The sequence below is a fragment of the Rhinopithecus bieti genome, unplaced genomic scaffold (genome assembly GCF_001698545.2).
Source record: "Rhinopithecus bieti isolate Rb0 unplaced genomic scaffold, ASM169854v2 scaffold_14937, whole genome shotgun sequence".
Taxonomy (NCBI): Eukaryota; Metazoa; Chordata; class Mammalia; order Primates; family Cercopithecidae; genus Rhinopithecus; species Rhinopithecus bieti.
In genome coordinates this window covers 1,919,307-1,933,742 of record NW_016808492.1, presented here as the reverse complement: position 1 = coordinate 1,933,742, position 14,436 = coordinate 1,919,307, and the positions used below count along the sequence as shown (strand labels likewise).

The window sequence follows — 14,436 nt, the reverse complement described above, 5'->3', positions numbered from 1 at the left end:
GATTTTCTTTTGCCAAGATTTTAAAATCACGTATTTTATGTAGAAGATTTTAAAACAAAGGCCCTGGTAATTACTATAAAAGGATATGATAAAATGATGAGGATGTGAAATATGTATGTGTATGCACATGTAAAATAAACTTTGCCTTTATATATGAGCCCTCAAAGAGTTTTAAATATTTCTGGATTTCTTAAAGGCTTTTAAAGAAAAACAAGCTCTCTAGTTAATAATAGTTTTCATTTGGGGTAAAATATATGCTGCATTTGCAAAGTATTTAATATTTCACAGTGACTATGTATTATCTCAGTGAAATATTCCAAAGTAGGTGAGAGGATAATATATTCATTTTACAGGTCAAGAAATTGAGATACACGGTGGTTAAATATCACCCCTATTTTATCTCTTAGATAAACTTGATATTAGAGTTCTCCTAAGGATTGCCTCTTACGAATAGGTCTTTGATAGGGTAACCATGTGTTCCATTTTGCCAGGTACAGATAGTCCTACTTTATACCTTATTGTCTATTTATCCTAACTGGTTAATTTTTCCTTTTATCCTCAAAGTGTTTCAGTTTAATTGACAAATCAGACAGTAATTCTAATCTATGAACATAAAGGCATATTGATGTATTGTTTCTGAGAGATTATATAAGATGTTAATTTGGGTCTGGGATCTATTTAGAATTTTGAAAATTTTTTTTCTCCTTATGATATATTAATATAACCAACTACAATAGAGAAAATGGCTGTGCAGTAAGCATGCTTTATTCTAATAAGTAATCTGGAGTGAGAGATGATATCAAGTAATAATGGCTAGTCATGCGTTCTTCACCAGAGAAATATCTATAATTTTGTGGCAGTGTGGCGATGTTTGTTTTTAAAAGTGAACTGCTTTGCCCTGAAGGTTAATGTGAAATCTTTACATTTTAAATAGGTTTAAAATGTAAACCTATAGTGGATTTAAATCACAAAGCTATAATGGATTTAACTCACAAAGCTAGCCCATTTCTTAGTGTTGGCCTATAAGAAAAATTTGGGATCTCACTTTTTATATTAGAGTCATTAAATTTTCATACATTTCTGTTTAATGCTTTTCTCTCAGCCAAGATGAGAGTGGGTTACTCTCTCACAATTCTAGTCATCTATTTTAAAACCAAATACAGTTTAAAGAGGAAAATTACTTCTGGGCATTGCAGGGGGTCAGTTTTAACAGTGTTTTCTGTACCCAGAACATAATGCAATTAGGCTAGCTGATGCTTGTCTTTGAAACATCTTAAATAGTAACCAGATAAAAGTGTGAAATGTAACCTTAAAATGAGAGTTGTACCAGACTACCTAGTCTGCTGGAAGTGGAGGGTGGAGGATCTGTTTTACATGTCTGGTAGAGATCCTACCTATAGTAAAGCTTAAATGGGTATCTTAGTTTTAATGGTGAGATAAGGAATATAAAATGTAGCCTCAAATTGATGACATTCTACCTCCTTTCTGTCAGCAGATTTAACTTGGTATGTAGAAAAGAAAAAATGTTGTAGCTTCCCAAAGTGAAATTTTATTGTGCAAGAAAAATCTGTATCTCTTTGATACATATTCTCTTACATTTGATTTGGGCATGATGTAGTTGCCATTCTTTTATTTGAATTGCAGTTTATTTTTGTTTTAGATTATAGCCACATAACTGATTTATATAGTTGAAATTCCTTGGGTGAGAATTATACTGTTTTTCTGTAATTCTTTGATTCAAATGCTTTGATAACACTGAATGATTGAAATATACTCAACACTATCCAGTTACAAAGCTAAAACTTAAATTACATCAACCCTGTCATGGCCCTTCTCACTTGGCACTGGAGGTGACATTTTCTTAATAAAGAATGATACAAAAATGAATTGCTGAAATCTGAGGGAAGACATGCTAAGGAAAAAAAATTGGTTACTGGTACATGTTATAATAGAAGAAATACAGGCTTTGGTGCCAGATAACCTTGGATTTGAATTCATTTTTTGACTTGTACATGCATGACCTTTCTGAGACTTAATTATGTTTTCTGTGAAATGGGGAAATTTTTTTGAGGAAGTAATATGTCAAAAACCTGACACAGTGGACATACAGTATTCATAGAAGAAAATGATCTTTTTTTGAGAGAGACTTTCAGTGCCAACTACCAAGTTTCAGGGGACAATCCCTAAGACTGTCTTTACTTCTGACACCAGTTGCAAGCTCGGGGTTCCCAAAACTACCTTAGTTTGATAATTTGTTAGGACTCACAGATCTCACTGAAAGCTATTATTTTGTTTTCTTAAAGGGGAAGGATATAAATTAACATCAGCCAAGGGAGGAAGGGCATAGGCCAGAGTCCAAAAGTACCAAATGTGGGCCTTCTATTGTTTTCTTTTCATGGAGTCAGGCCACATTCATCTCCTAGCATCAGTGCGTGACAGTATGCAGGGAGTGTTGCAAAACGGGGGTACTCACTCAAGCCTCAGTGTTCATAGTTTTTATGAGAGTTCCATTATGTAGGCATGGACTACTGAATTGCTCACATGGCTGATTTCAGTTTCCAAGTCAACTGACTCAAAGCCCCCAGCCTGAGTCACATTGTTGGTTTTTTGGGCATGACCAAACCCTAAGCTAAGACTATGTGGGTGTGTCCAACCTTCACTCTCTATCACATTGTCAGGTTATCCAGTATGACCATAGGACCCTAGTCAAACAAAGATGCTACGATCAGGCATAACATTCCCAGGATCCAGAGATAACCTCCAGGAAGCTAGGGTCAAAGGCCAGATCTTTTTTTTTTTTTTTTTTGAGACGAAGTCTCCCTCTGTTGCCCAGACTGGAGTGTAATGGCGTGATCTCGGCTTACTGCAACCTCAGCCTCCCGGGTTCAAGCAATTCTCCTGCCTCAACCTCCTGAGTAGCTGGGATTACAGGCACACACCACCACACCCTGCTAATTTTTGTATTTTAATAGAGACGGGGTTTCACCATGTTGGCTGGGCTGGTCTCAAACTTCCGACCTCAAGTGATCCGCCTGCTTCGGCCTCCCAAAGTGCTGGGATTACAGGAGTGAGCCACTGCGCCCAGCAGGCCAGGTCTTTTCTTTGGGCAAGGCCAAATTCTTTACTCCACATTTTCTCCCAATAAATGTTTTCTTGCATTCACTTTATTTTGTATGTCAAAAGTCATTAATTTTGCTAAAATAAATCATTGTATTAGTAATCTATTGCTCTGTCACAAAAGTATCAGCTTAAAACAAAAATTTATTATCTCACACTCTCAATTTCTGAGTCAGGCATTCAGGAAAAGCTTAGCAAGGGTGGTTCTAGCTCAGGGTCTCTCATGAGGTTGCAGTGAAGCTATCAGCCAAGGGCTTCAGTATCTGAAGATTTAACTGGAACTGTAGAATTTGGTTTCAGCTTTTTTTTTTTTGTTGGCAGAATGCTTCAGTTTCTCATCATATGTGCTGTTCACAACATAGCTGTTTCCAGATTAAGTTAACAGGTCAGAGTATCATGAAGATGGAAGCTTCAGTGTCTTGTAACCTATTCTTGGAGGTGACATACTATCACTCATATTGGTATTGGTAGTCTGTTAGTGACCAACCCTAGTACAGTGTGAGAGGGGATTGTAGAAAGTATAAATTCCAGGAGACAAGGATTATTGGGGGACATCTTAGAGGCTGACTACCATACTCAGTATGCTCTTTATTAAGAAAATATTTATTTAGTGATTTACTATAGTTAGCATTTTATATGAATATCGTCTAGCCATTTAAAATCATGAGTATTCACTATGATTTAACATTTTATTGATCATTTGAGTTCATGCCTGTGAACATCATATTCTTTATAACAGGGATAAGAAGGGTATGATGAAGGTCTTCTACTTTTTAAGGCCTCAGGTTTTTCTTTTTGAGGTCTTAGGATTACTTTCTTTTTTTTTCTGAGATGAAGCCTTGCTCTGTCACCCAGGCTATAGCGCAGTGGCATGATCTTGGCTCACTGCAACCCCCACCTCCTGGGTTCAAGCAATTCTCCTGCCTCAGCCACCCGAGTAGCTGGGATTACAGGCGCCCGCCACCACACCTGGCTAATTTTTGTATTTTTAGTAGAGACATGGTTTCACCATGTTGACCAGGCTGCTTTCCAACTCATGATCCACCCGCCTCGGCCTCCCAAAGTGCTGGGATTATAGGTGTGAGCCACTGCTCCCGGCCATGATTACTTTTTATACCTTTGTTCCCCCTCCACATTAGAAACTGGTTATTACTTGCTTATTCTTTAAAATGCTTTCTTTGCTTTTGGTTTTGTCCAGTATCCACATATCCAGAACTTTAAGAACTGAATATTAAGTGAACTGAGTATCCTCTGAGAATGTCATCCAGGCTTTCCTTTTGGAAATGTGGGATTGTTTTAAGTTCCTACCTAGCCTTTGTGAAAGTCCTCTTTAGCTTTCTTCCTTATCATGGAGATCATTCTAGATAGTCGAGGTTGTCAAATAGGTGGCCGTTAGCTAAATGAGGTAGGACCGTGTAAAGCTTTCTTTATTTTCTGTATAAAATTTTTAGTTACTTTGTTTACTAAAGTAGATGGTCTCAGGTTTATTGTTCACAAAATGAAGGAAAAAGCTCTAGTGATTAAAGTGGAAAATAGGGATGATTACTCAGCATAAAAAAAAAATACCTGTAGATATATAATGTTTTTTTTTTTTTTTTTTTTCTGTTGGATTTTGTATCTGAAAGCAGAAATGACATATTTAGTAGAATATTTATAATCTTACTAAAGCACCACTGTTACAACTCCTGATATGATTTGTACTGGATTGGAATAGTTGTACATTTTTTTCTGCCAAGTTCATTAACTCTTTACCAAAACAATATTAGAAATTCAAGAAATTACATTGATGCTGAATGATAGAGGAAAATGTACTGCACACTTAATTTGCTATATTCTAATTTTAAATATGGGCATAATCAAAAGCAATAATTTTGATACATTACTGTTTACTTCCTTTCTAGAGAAAAGTAGAATCAAATTGGAACTTTGTAGAAGAACTGCTGAAAAAGTCCATCAGTGTTCAGGTATGCAATTAAAGTAAGACAGTTTGTGGACTTTGCTTAATTTTATGCCATATATTTTATTTTAAAACCAAGCAAGCTGTTAAAATGATTCAGATAACAAATAACTTTCATACTTTGAAGGGTCAACTCACAGTAGTTTCTTTTAGTGATTATTCTTTAAAGATTTTTAACACTAAGTTGTCAGTTAAAGGACAAAGATAATATCCTAGTTGGTGACTTTGACAAAATATATTCAAAATAAGTGGTAGATGCTTCAGAAGTGTATGCCATTCCTTGACTCTATGATATCAAACTAGGTGACACAATGAGGGAGATAGTCATTGGCATTGAAAATTCAACTATATCCTCATCACAGCAGGAAGGTGACTTGCCTTGCTGAGCAATTTGTCTTAAAGGCTTGAATCATATTCTAACTGATAAGGTCCTAGTTTCTGAGCATTCATTTCATACCTTATCATTTTCCTTTCTGCAGAGCTGTTAATGTAGTGCCTCATGGCCTAGAGGTCAGACTTGACCTCCTTTTAAAATAGTTTTAAACATGCTGTTCATCACATTTTTAAACATATTGTATAGAAGCCCTGTAAAGTTTTGTAATATATTATCATTTTGTAAGAGTTTATGAAAATTATAATAAAGAATGTTTTGGAATTTGGGAAATATTTTCATTTAAGAAATAGAGATTATTTAAAACTTGAAGAGGAATAGAAGAAATATAGTATAATATTGCTTTATACGTGTGTGTGTGTGTGTATGTGTGTGTGTAGTAGCTATGTCTTTGGAAAACATTTTAATTGCTTGAAATTTTCTTTTACCCATTATCTGCATTAACTCTTACTTTTTTAGGAAACATAAAACATTTAGTTATAATATGAATAATCTAATTATGAACTAAAATTCTAGCTTAGAATGCCAAAGAATTCTGCATACATAAATTAGATCAAAACAAAAGATCTATTATCTTTTATAATCTTTACCACGATCCATGGAAAAGTTTTATTATATTTTGTCCTGTATCACATCCATTGGTCTTCCTCATTTTTTTTTGAGAACGTATTGATTTAGTAACTTAAAAAGTTTTTTATGTATATTTTTTATTTCGGAATGAAGGGAATTACTAAAAAGTGGTTGTAAAATAAGATGCATATTACAGTGGTCATTGTCATTTGTATCAGTTATTAAGTCAGTCTTACTACTTTAACATAGCATACTTAAAACCAAATCCAAAGAATTTCAGCAAAGTCTGGATAACATTATTCTGTTGGGAGTTACTGAATCTGAGTCAGTAACTAGGGGCTTTAATTTCCAATTAAGTTGTAACTGCTTGTGTCCTTTAAATTTACTTCTACTTGACCCATGTTTCTGTTGTATTTAACAATTTTTAAACTCCCTTTCAACTCTAACAGTGTATGAATTTATGGTTTTGTACTCAGCTGGTTTTAAGTTACAGAATATTTCTTAGGAAGCTTTAAAGGTTTATATGGATAAATATATATATATATAATATGTATTTACATAGATCTCAGCCCTGCACACCAGAGGTCTGGATATAAATTCAGCTTTGTTGGCTGTTGGGGGAGCATAGCAGGAGTGAGACTGACCTTGCTGGCTGCATGGGAGCTGAGTGAGGCCTGCCACTGCCAGCTTTCCCCCACTTTTCTGGAGACCTGTATGAAGCAGCAGAGGCAGCCATAATTCCCCTTCAAACATAATTTCGTGGCCCTGAGAACTGCCCCCACCCATATCCACTCCACAGTGTTTTCATCACGCCCTGCCCAAGGAGAGTCTGAGCTCAGACATGCCTAACCATTCCTCCACCTTATGGTTTGTGTTAGGGTTCTCTAGAGGGACAGAACTAATATATATATGGGAGTTTATTAAGGAGTATTAACTCACATGATCACAAGGTCCCACAATAGGCCACCTGCAAGCTGAGGAGCAAGGAATCCAGTCCGAGTCTCAAAGCTGAATAACTTGGTGTCCAATGTTTGAGGGCAGGAGGCATCCAGCACAGGAGAAAAATGTAGGATGGGAGACTAAGACAGTCTAGTCTTTTTATGTTCTTCTGCCTGCTTTTTATTCTGGCGGAGCTGACAGCTGATTAGATTGTGCCCACTTAGATTAAGGATGGGTCTGCTTTTCCCAGCTCACTGACTCAAATATTAATCTCCTTTGGCAGCACCCTCAAAGACACACCCAGTATCAATACTGCATTCTTCAATCCAATCAAGTTGACACTCAGTATTAACTATCACAGTCTTTCTCTACCTACCTGGTAGCTGAAGATAGAAAGCATAAACTCATGAGAGCTCCATGGCCCCATCCATCACCTGATAAACCTGAATACTTATGCAGGTGATTTCAGGGCAAGTTTATATCCCCCCTATAGTACCACAGCTGATGCTCTCTTGAAAGTGCCACCTCCTGGCTGGAGGCCAACCAACTCAAGCCATTACGGCGACTCAGAACAGCCCTGCTCCAAGGAAGAAGAAGACAACATCTAATTCCATTACCTGTAACATCCTGTTTAACCAGAGGTCCTGAGTCTGTCCACATGACAACTTCACTGACAGCATAACCAACATTTGAGAAAACCAGTGTACTAAATAAAACTACAACAAAGGATCCTCACAGAGTCCATTTCACTCCCCTGCTACCTCCACCAGAACAGGTGGTGGTATCCACGGCTGAGAGACCTGAAGACAGGTCATGTCACAGGACTCTTTGCAGACATCTCCCCAGTACCAGCCCAGAGCCCAGTAGCTCTGCTGGGTGGCTAGACCCAGAAGAACAATGACAATCACTGCAGTCTGGCTTTCAGGAAGTGGGAGAACACCGCATCAAGTGATCACTCTGCAGTACGAAAGAACATTAGTCGTTGGATCTCAGATCTTTCCTCTGACATAGTCTATCCAAGTGAGAAGGACCCAGAAAAACAATCTGGTAATATGACAAAACAAGGTTCTTTATCACCCCCACAAGATCACACTAGCTCACTAGCAATTAATCCAAACCAAGAATAAATCTCTGAATTACTAGAAAAAGAGTTCTAAAGGTAAGTCGATTATTATGTTACTTAAGGAGGTAACAGAGAAAGGTGAAAACCAAATTAAAGAAATTTTTAAAATAATAACATATGCATGAAAAGATCTGCAGAGAAATATATATCATAAATGAAAAACAATCACAACTTCTGGAAATGAAAGACACATTTAGAGAAATGCAAAATGCATGAAACGTTTCAACAACAGAATCGAACAAGTAGAAGAAAGAGCATCAGAGCTTGAAGACAAGGTTTTCAAATTAATCCAATCCGATAAAGACAAAAAAGAATTTGTTAATAAATGAACAAAACCTCCAAGAATACTGGGATTATGTTAAGTGACCAAACCTAAGAATAATTGGTGTTCTTGAGGAAGAAGAGAAATCTAAAAGTTTGGAAAACTTATTTGAGGGAATAATCGAGGAAAACTTTACTTGCCTTGCTAGAGTTCTAGACATCCAAATACAAGAAACTCAAATAACACCTGGGAAACATCACAAAAAAGTAATCACTTAGACACATAGTCATCAGGTTACCTAAAGTGAAGACAAAGGAAAGAAGCTTAAGAGCTGTGAGGCAGAAAGCATCAGGTAACCTACAAAGGAAAACCTATCAAACTAACAGCAGATATTTTAGCAGAATACAAGCTAGAAGGGATTTGGGTCCTGTCTTCAACATCCTTAAGCAAAATTATCCTCCAAGAATGTTGTATCCAGTGAAACTAAGCTTCATAAATGAAGAAAAGATAAAGTATTTTTCAGACAAACAAATGCTAAGAGAATGTGCCACTACCATGCCAGCACTGCAAGAGCTGCTGAAAGGAGACCTAAATCTTGAAACTCAAAATATACCAAATAAACCTCCTTAAAGCATAAATCTCACAGGGCCTGTCAAACAATAACACAATGAAAAAAAAAAGGCATTCAGACAACGACTACCACAGTGAATAGAATAGTACCTTACATCTCAATACCAACATTGTATGGAAATAATCTAAATGTGTCACTTAAAAGATACAGAATGACAGAATGGATAAGAATTCACCAACCAAGTATCTGCTGTCTCCAAGAGACTTAACACATAAGGAGTCACATAACTTAAGGTAATGGGGTGGAAAAAGATAGTCCATTCAAATGGACACCAGAAGCGAGCAGGAGTCTTGCATCAGACAAAACAGATTTTAAACCAACAACAGTTTAAAAAGACAAAGAGGGACATTATGTAATGATAAAAGGGTTCAACAGAAAAATATCACAATCCTAAATAGGGAACATACACAACTAACACTGGAGCCCCCAAATTTATAAAATAATTACTTGACCTAAGAAATGAGATAGATGGCAACACAATAATAGTGGGGGACTTCAGTATTCCACTGACAACACAAGTCAGGTCATCAAGCCAAAAAGTCAACAAAGAATCACTGGATTTAAACTATACCCTAGAACAAATGGACTTAACAGATATTTACAGAATGTTCTACTCAACAACTGCCGAATATACATTCTGTTCGCCAGCACATGGAACACTCTCCAAGATAGGCCATATGATAGACCACAAGTCTCAATAATTTTTAAAAAATTGAAATTCTATCAGGTACTCTCTCAGACCACAGTGGAATAAAATTGGAAAGCAACTCCAAAAGGAACCTTGAAAACTACACAAATATGTGGAAATTAAATAATCTGCTTCTGAGTGATCTTTAGGTCAATAATGAAATCAAAATGGAAATTTAAAAATCCTTTGAACTGAATGATGATAGTGACACAACCTATCAAAACCTCTGAGATACAGCAAAAGCAGTGCTAAGAGGAAAGTTCATAGCATTAAATGCCTACATCAAAAAGTCTGAAAGAGCACAAATAGACAATCTAAGGTCATACTTCAAGGAACTAGAGAAACAAGAACAAACCAAACCCAAATCGCATCCAAAAGTGGGCTAAGGACATGAATAGGCAGTACTCAAAAGAAGATACGTAAATGGCCAAGAAACAGATGAAAAAATGCTCAACATCACTAATGATCAGGGAAGTGCAAATCAAAACCACAATGCGAAACCACCTTACTCCTGCAAGAATGGCCATAATTTAAAAACAAAAAGTAGTAATAGATGTTGGTGTGGACTTGGTGAAAAGGAAACACTTTTACACTGCTGGTGGAAATGTAAACTAGCACAAACACTATGGAAAACATTATAGATATTCCTTAGAGAACTAAAAGAAGATCTAACATTTGATCTATCAGTGCCACGACTAGGTGTCTATCCAGATGAAAAGAAGCATTATGAAACACTTGCACATGCAGGTTCATAGCAGCACAATTCACAATTGCAAAAATATGGAACCAGCCCAAATGCCCATCAATCAATGAGTGGATAAAGAAAATTTGTTATATATAGAACGTGGAATACTACTCAGCCTTAAAAAGGAATGAAATAATGGCATTTGCAGGAACCTGAATCTAGTTGGAGACCATTATTCTTAGTGACGACACTCAGGAATGGAAAACTAACCAACATATGTTCTCGTTTATAACTTGGAGCTAAGCTATGAGGACGCAAAGATGTAAGCATGATATAATGGACTTTGAGGGCCTGAGGGGAACGGTGGGAGTAAGGTGAGGGATAAAAGACTATACTTTGGGTACAGGCCGGGTATGGTGGCTCACGCCTGTAATGCCAGCACTTTGGGAGGCCAAGGCAGGTGGATCACCAGAGGTCAGGAGTTCAAGACCAATCTGGCCAACATGGTGAAACTCTGTCTCTACTAAAAATACAAAAATTAGCTGGGTATGGTGGCACATCCCAGCTTCTCGGGAGGCTGAGGCAGGAGAATCACTTGAACCTGGGAGACAGAGATTTCAGTGAGCCAAGATCATGCCATTTGCACTACAGCCTAGGTGACAAAAGCAAAACTCTTGTCTCAAAAAAAAAAAAAAAAATGACCATACTTTGGGTATAGTATATATTGCTCAGGTGATGGGTGCACCAAAATCTCAGAAATCATCACTAAACAACTTATTCATGTAACCAAACACCACCTGTTCCCCAAAGACTATTGGCGGGGGGAAGAAAAGTAGGTCAGGTGACCAACCATCCTGGTTTGCATGGCCCAGAGTTTCAGTGCTAAACCAGGAAAGATCTGAGCAAACCAGGATGAGTTAGTCACCCTGGAAGTAGGAATAATATGGCTAACCTAAGAAACATGCTCTATGAATTTAGGCCTAGCGTAAAGTCAAAATAATATCTTTCCTATGGGAAAAGAGGCCATTATAATATTTAGGAAGAAGTAGTGTTATGGTTCTCTGCTGTTCCTTCAGTTTTAGTGTTCCTTGATTGTACCAAATTATATTCTACGAGTAGTATAGGACTATGTGTTGAATTTCTGGAAACCAATTTTGTGGGTGCAGTAGTAGGTAGTCGTAAAGAATAATATATTTGGATAGAACTATTGGTTTGATTATGTCTGTTTTCCTCCCATTGAGGTAAATTGAAATCTGACCATGGTCATGTACTTGATCTCCAACAGTGACATGGTGAAAGAGTCCATTTGCTGTATTTAAAAACAAAAACCTTCCAAACATACAGCAGCCTTCAAATAAAATTAGTCTACACTTCATTATACTTTTTATTTTCATTTAAAGAGACAGGGTCTTTCACTGTCACCCAGGCTGGAGTACAGTGGTGTGGTTATAGCTCACTATAACCTTGAACTCCTGAGCTCAAGCACTTCTCCCGCCTCCTTCTCCTGAGTCATTAGGACAGGTGCATGCCACCATGTGTGGCTAATATTTTCATTTTATAGAGACAGATCTTGCTATGTTTCCCAGACTGATCTTGAACTCTTAGCCTCAAGGAATCCTCCTGCCTCAGCCTCCAAAAGTGCTTGGGATTACAGATGTGAGCCACCGCACCCAGCCCACCACTACAGCTTTAATCAAGCAAATAATATTTCAAATTCTTTTTTCTTGCTAGAGAGGATCTGCCAGAAACAGGTAGAGTTTTAGTTTAGTAAAAAGAACATATATCGCTCAGTTTTACTTACATAGGTACAAATAGTAAAGTGCTTTAAAACAGTTTTTTAGAGATAATCCTATTTAATATTTGTGAATTGTAAACGTGTGTTCTGCCTTTGGAACAGCATTATTGTTTTTTCATATGAAAAAATATTTTTCGTCTGTGGTTGCTCACCTGCTTTTTAAAAAGCCGGCCTCATCCGTCCGTTTTCTGAGATCCACAGAAGTTAAATTTTTAAGTTTTTTGAATAAAGGTTCGTATCGGAACCAGCTATTTAAAACAATAAAAAACTCTTGATTTTTAAAAAATCATTTTGATGTTTTTCTAAAACACACATCTAATTTGGAGGTCCCAGGCAGGAGCAGAAACAGCTCAGAATGTGATTAGATCTAAATAATGTGGGACAATAGTCTTTAAATAACTAACTAAAAATCATAGTGTTTCTTGAGTAGAAGGATCTTACCTGGGATGTTGAAGTCCAACTCTATTCACTCCTAAAAATAAATCCAATTAGGGAAACTTCTGGTAACAGTTAGACTGTGAATAAATTTTCTTCTTCTGATGGTTTCTGATAGGTAGATTCGTTATGCATAAATAAATGAGCTTTTGTTAAATTTTATATAATAACCAGTTGTTAAATTGCCATTTCTATATAATAACTAAGGTAAAAGAGTGAATGTTCTTATTATTAGTTCAATTAAAGATTTGACCTATGTAGTATGCCCAAATGTAATATGCCTAAATTTGATTGTTCAAAATAAAGATAAGACATTCTTTAAAAAAGGACTAAAGCAGAGATTAGAAGCAGGCATATTCATTTAATGGACTTATTGGAATATTCATTAAATAGTTCATATTCTCTCCCTGTCTCGTACACTCACACTCACACACACACACACACACACACACACACACGAGATAAGACACATTGAGAGCCCATAAGGGCTTCTGAAAATGTGGGAGACGAGTAGTACTCCTTGAGCCAGTCAGGTTTAAGGCTGTGTGGAAAAGAGGCCTACAGGCCTTATGGCTTATTTAAAACAATCTTTAATCAGAGGGCATGGAATTACATGTCTTTAGTCAAGTCTCTGTGATTAGGTGGGGTTTGCTTAAAACTGACAAAATTGATACGTATCATCTTAAGGAACACTACTGTGAACCTGTTGCATTTATTATTTGATCATCAAAAGAGTAGCATTGGTCTAAAAAAAGTGCATTTCTCTCCTGCAGATAACAAAATGACAGCTATCCCTGTGCAAGCACTGTACTTAACACTTACTGCACATTCCTTCACTTAATACTTAGGACGGTCTTATGTAGTGATGATATTTCTGTTTCCATTTTACACTTTTACAGACTGAGGCCCAGAACTTGTCCAGGTTCACACAGCTAGCTTAGGAAATGGCAGAGCTGAGATTTGAATTTTCATATATGTTTAACTCCACTGTTTGGTACCTAGCATTCATCCTTTTGCTTTTCCCAAACTTTGCATATTTTTTACAGTTTAAATATGTTTTTGTGGATTTTACATGGTAAAATGATTTTCAGATGTCAAATAAAACAAAACCCTTCAATATTAACTTTGATAACATAATCTACTTTTTTACCTGTTAAACATGATAAAATTAGTATGCTTTATTTCAATTCAGTAGTGTGCCATAGGAATCAATATGAACCTGGATCTAATTTAATATTTTCTTAATAAAATTAGAGGCTAGTGATGGACAGAACCTTGCCTTCTTTGGTTAAATAAGCTTAATTGTTTACTCAAGAAGCTAAATGTCTTTCCCTAAACCATAACTGCTTGTTGGGAAGAAGCATCAGAACTCAGATCTCAGTTTTGTTCATGAATCATTTATGGAGGCTTTTTGGTGAAACAGGCACTGTGGTGTATACACAATGTGGGCATTATTCTGTCTTTCACAGAGCTCTCAGATACTTGAAAGCAGATAAACTTAACAAGGTAAGTATGATGATGTAGGTATGCCTAGTGTGCCATAAAAGCGTAAAGAAAGACCACTTATCTAGTAGGGGAGTTAGGAAGTCTTCTGGAGAACTTGTAGTTTGAAGTGTATTTTAAATAATGAATAAAGAGTTAAGGCCTTGTCAAAAAAAAAAAATTGTGCATTGCTGTTTTTTACCCATGTTTGGGTTACTCTTCTTTCATTGAAAAAGTTTGGTACCAAGATCACTGTGTTCTTCTTTACCTGTACACCATTTCTGCTAGTGACCCTGGTGTTATTGTGTATAATCAAACTGTGCTTTCAGTTTCTTAATAGCCTCACTATTTATTAGATTTT

General features: G+C 36.6%; 1 protein-coding gene across 4 annotated transcripts in view; it reads left to right on the top strand.

The window, feature by feature from the left end:
* The window catches only part of MMS22L (MMS22 like, DNA repair protein), a 167,556-nt gene that overhangs the window by 34,805 nt on the left and 118,315 nt on the right, over positions 1-14,436 (top strand). For all 4 annotated transcript variants that reach the window (XM_017886760.1, XM_017886761.1, XM_017886759.1 and 1 more), the window contains one exon: positions 5,019-5,081. In XM_017886760.1, coding sequence (XP_017742249.1) covers positions 5,019-5,081 — 63 coding nt within the window. The remainder of the gene's footprint in view (positions 1-5,018; positions 5,082-14,436) is intronic.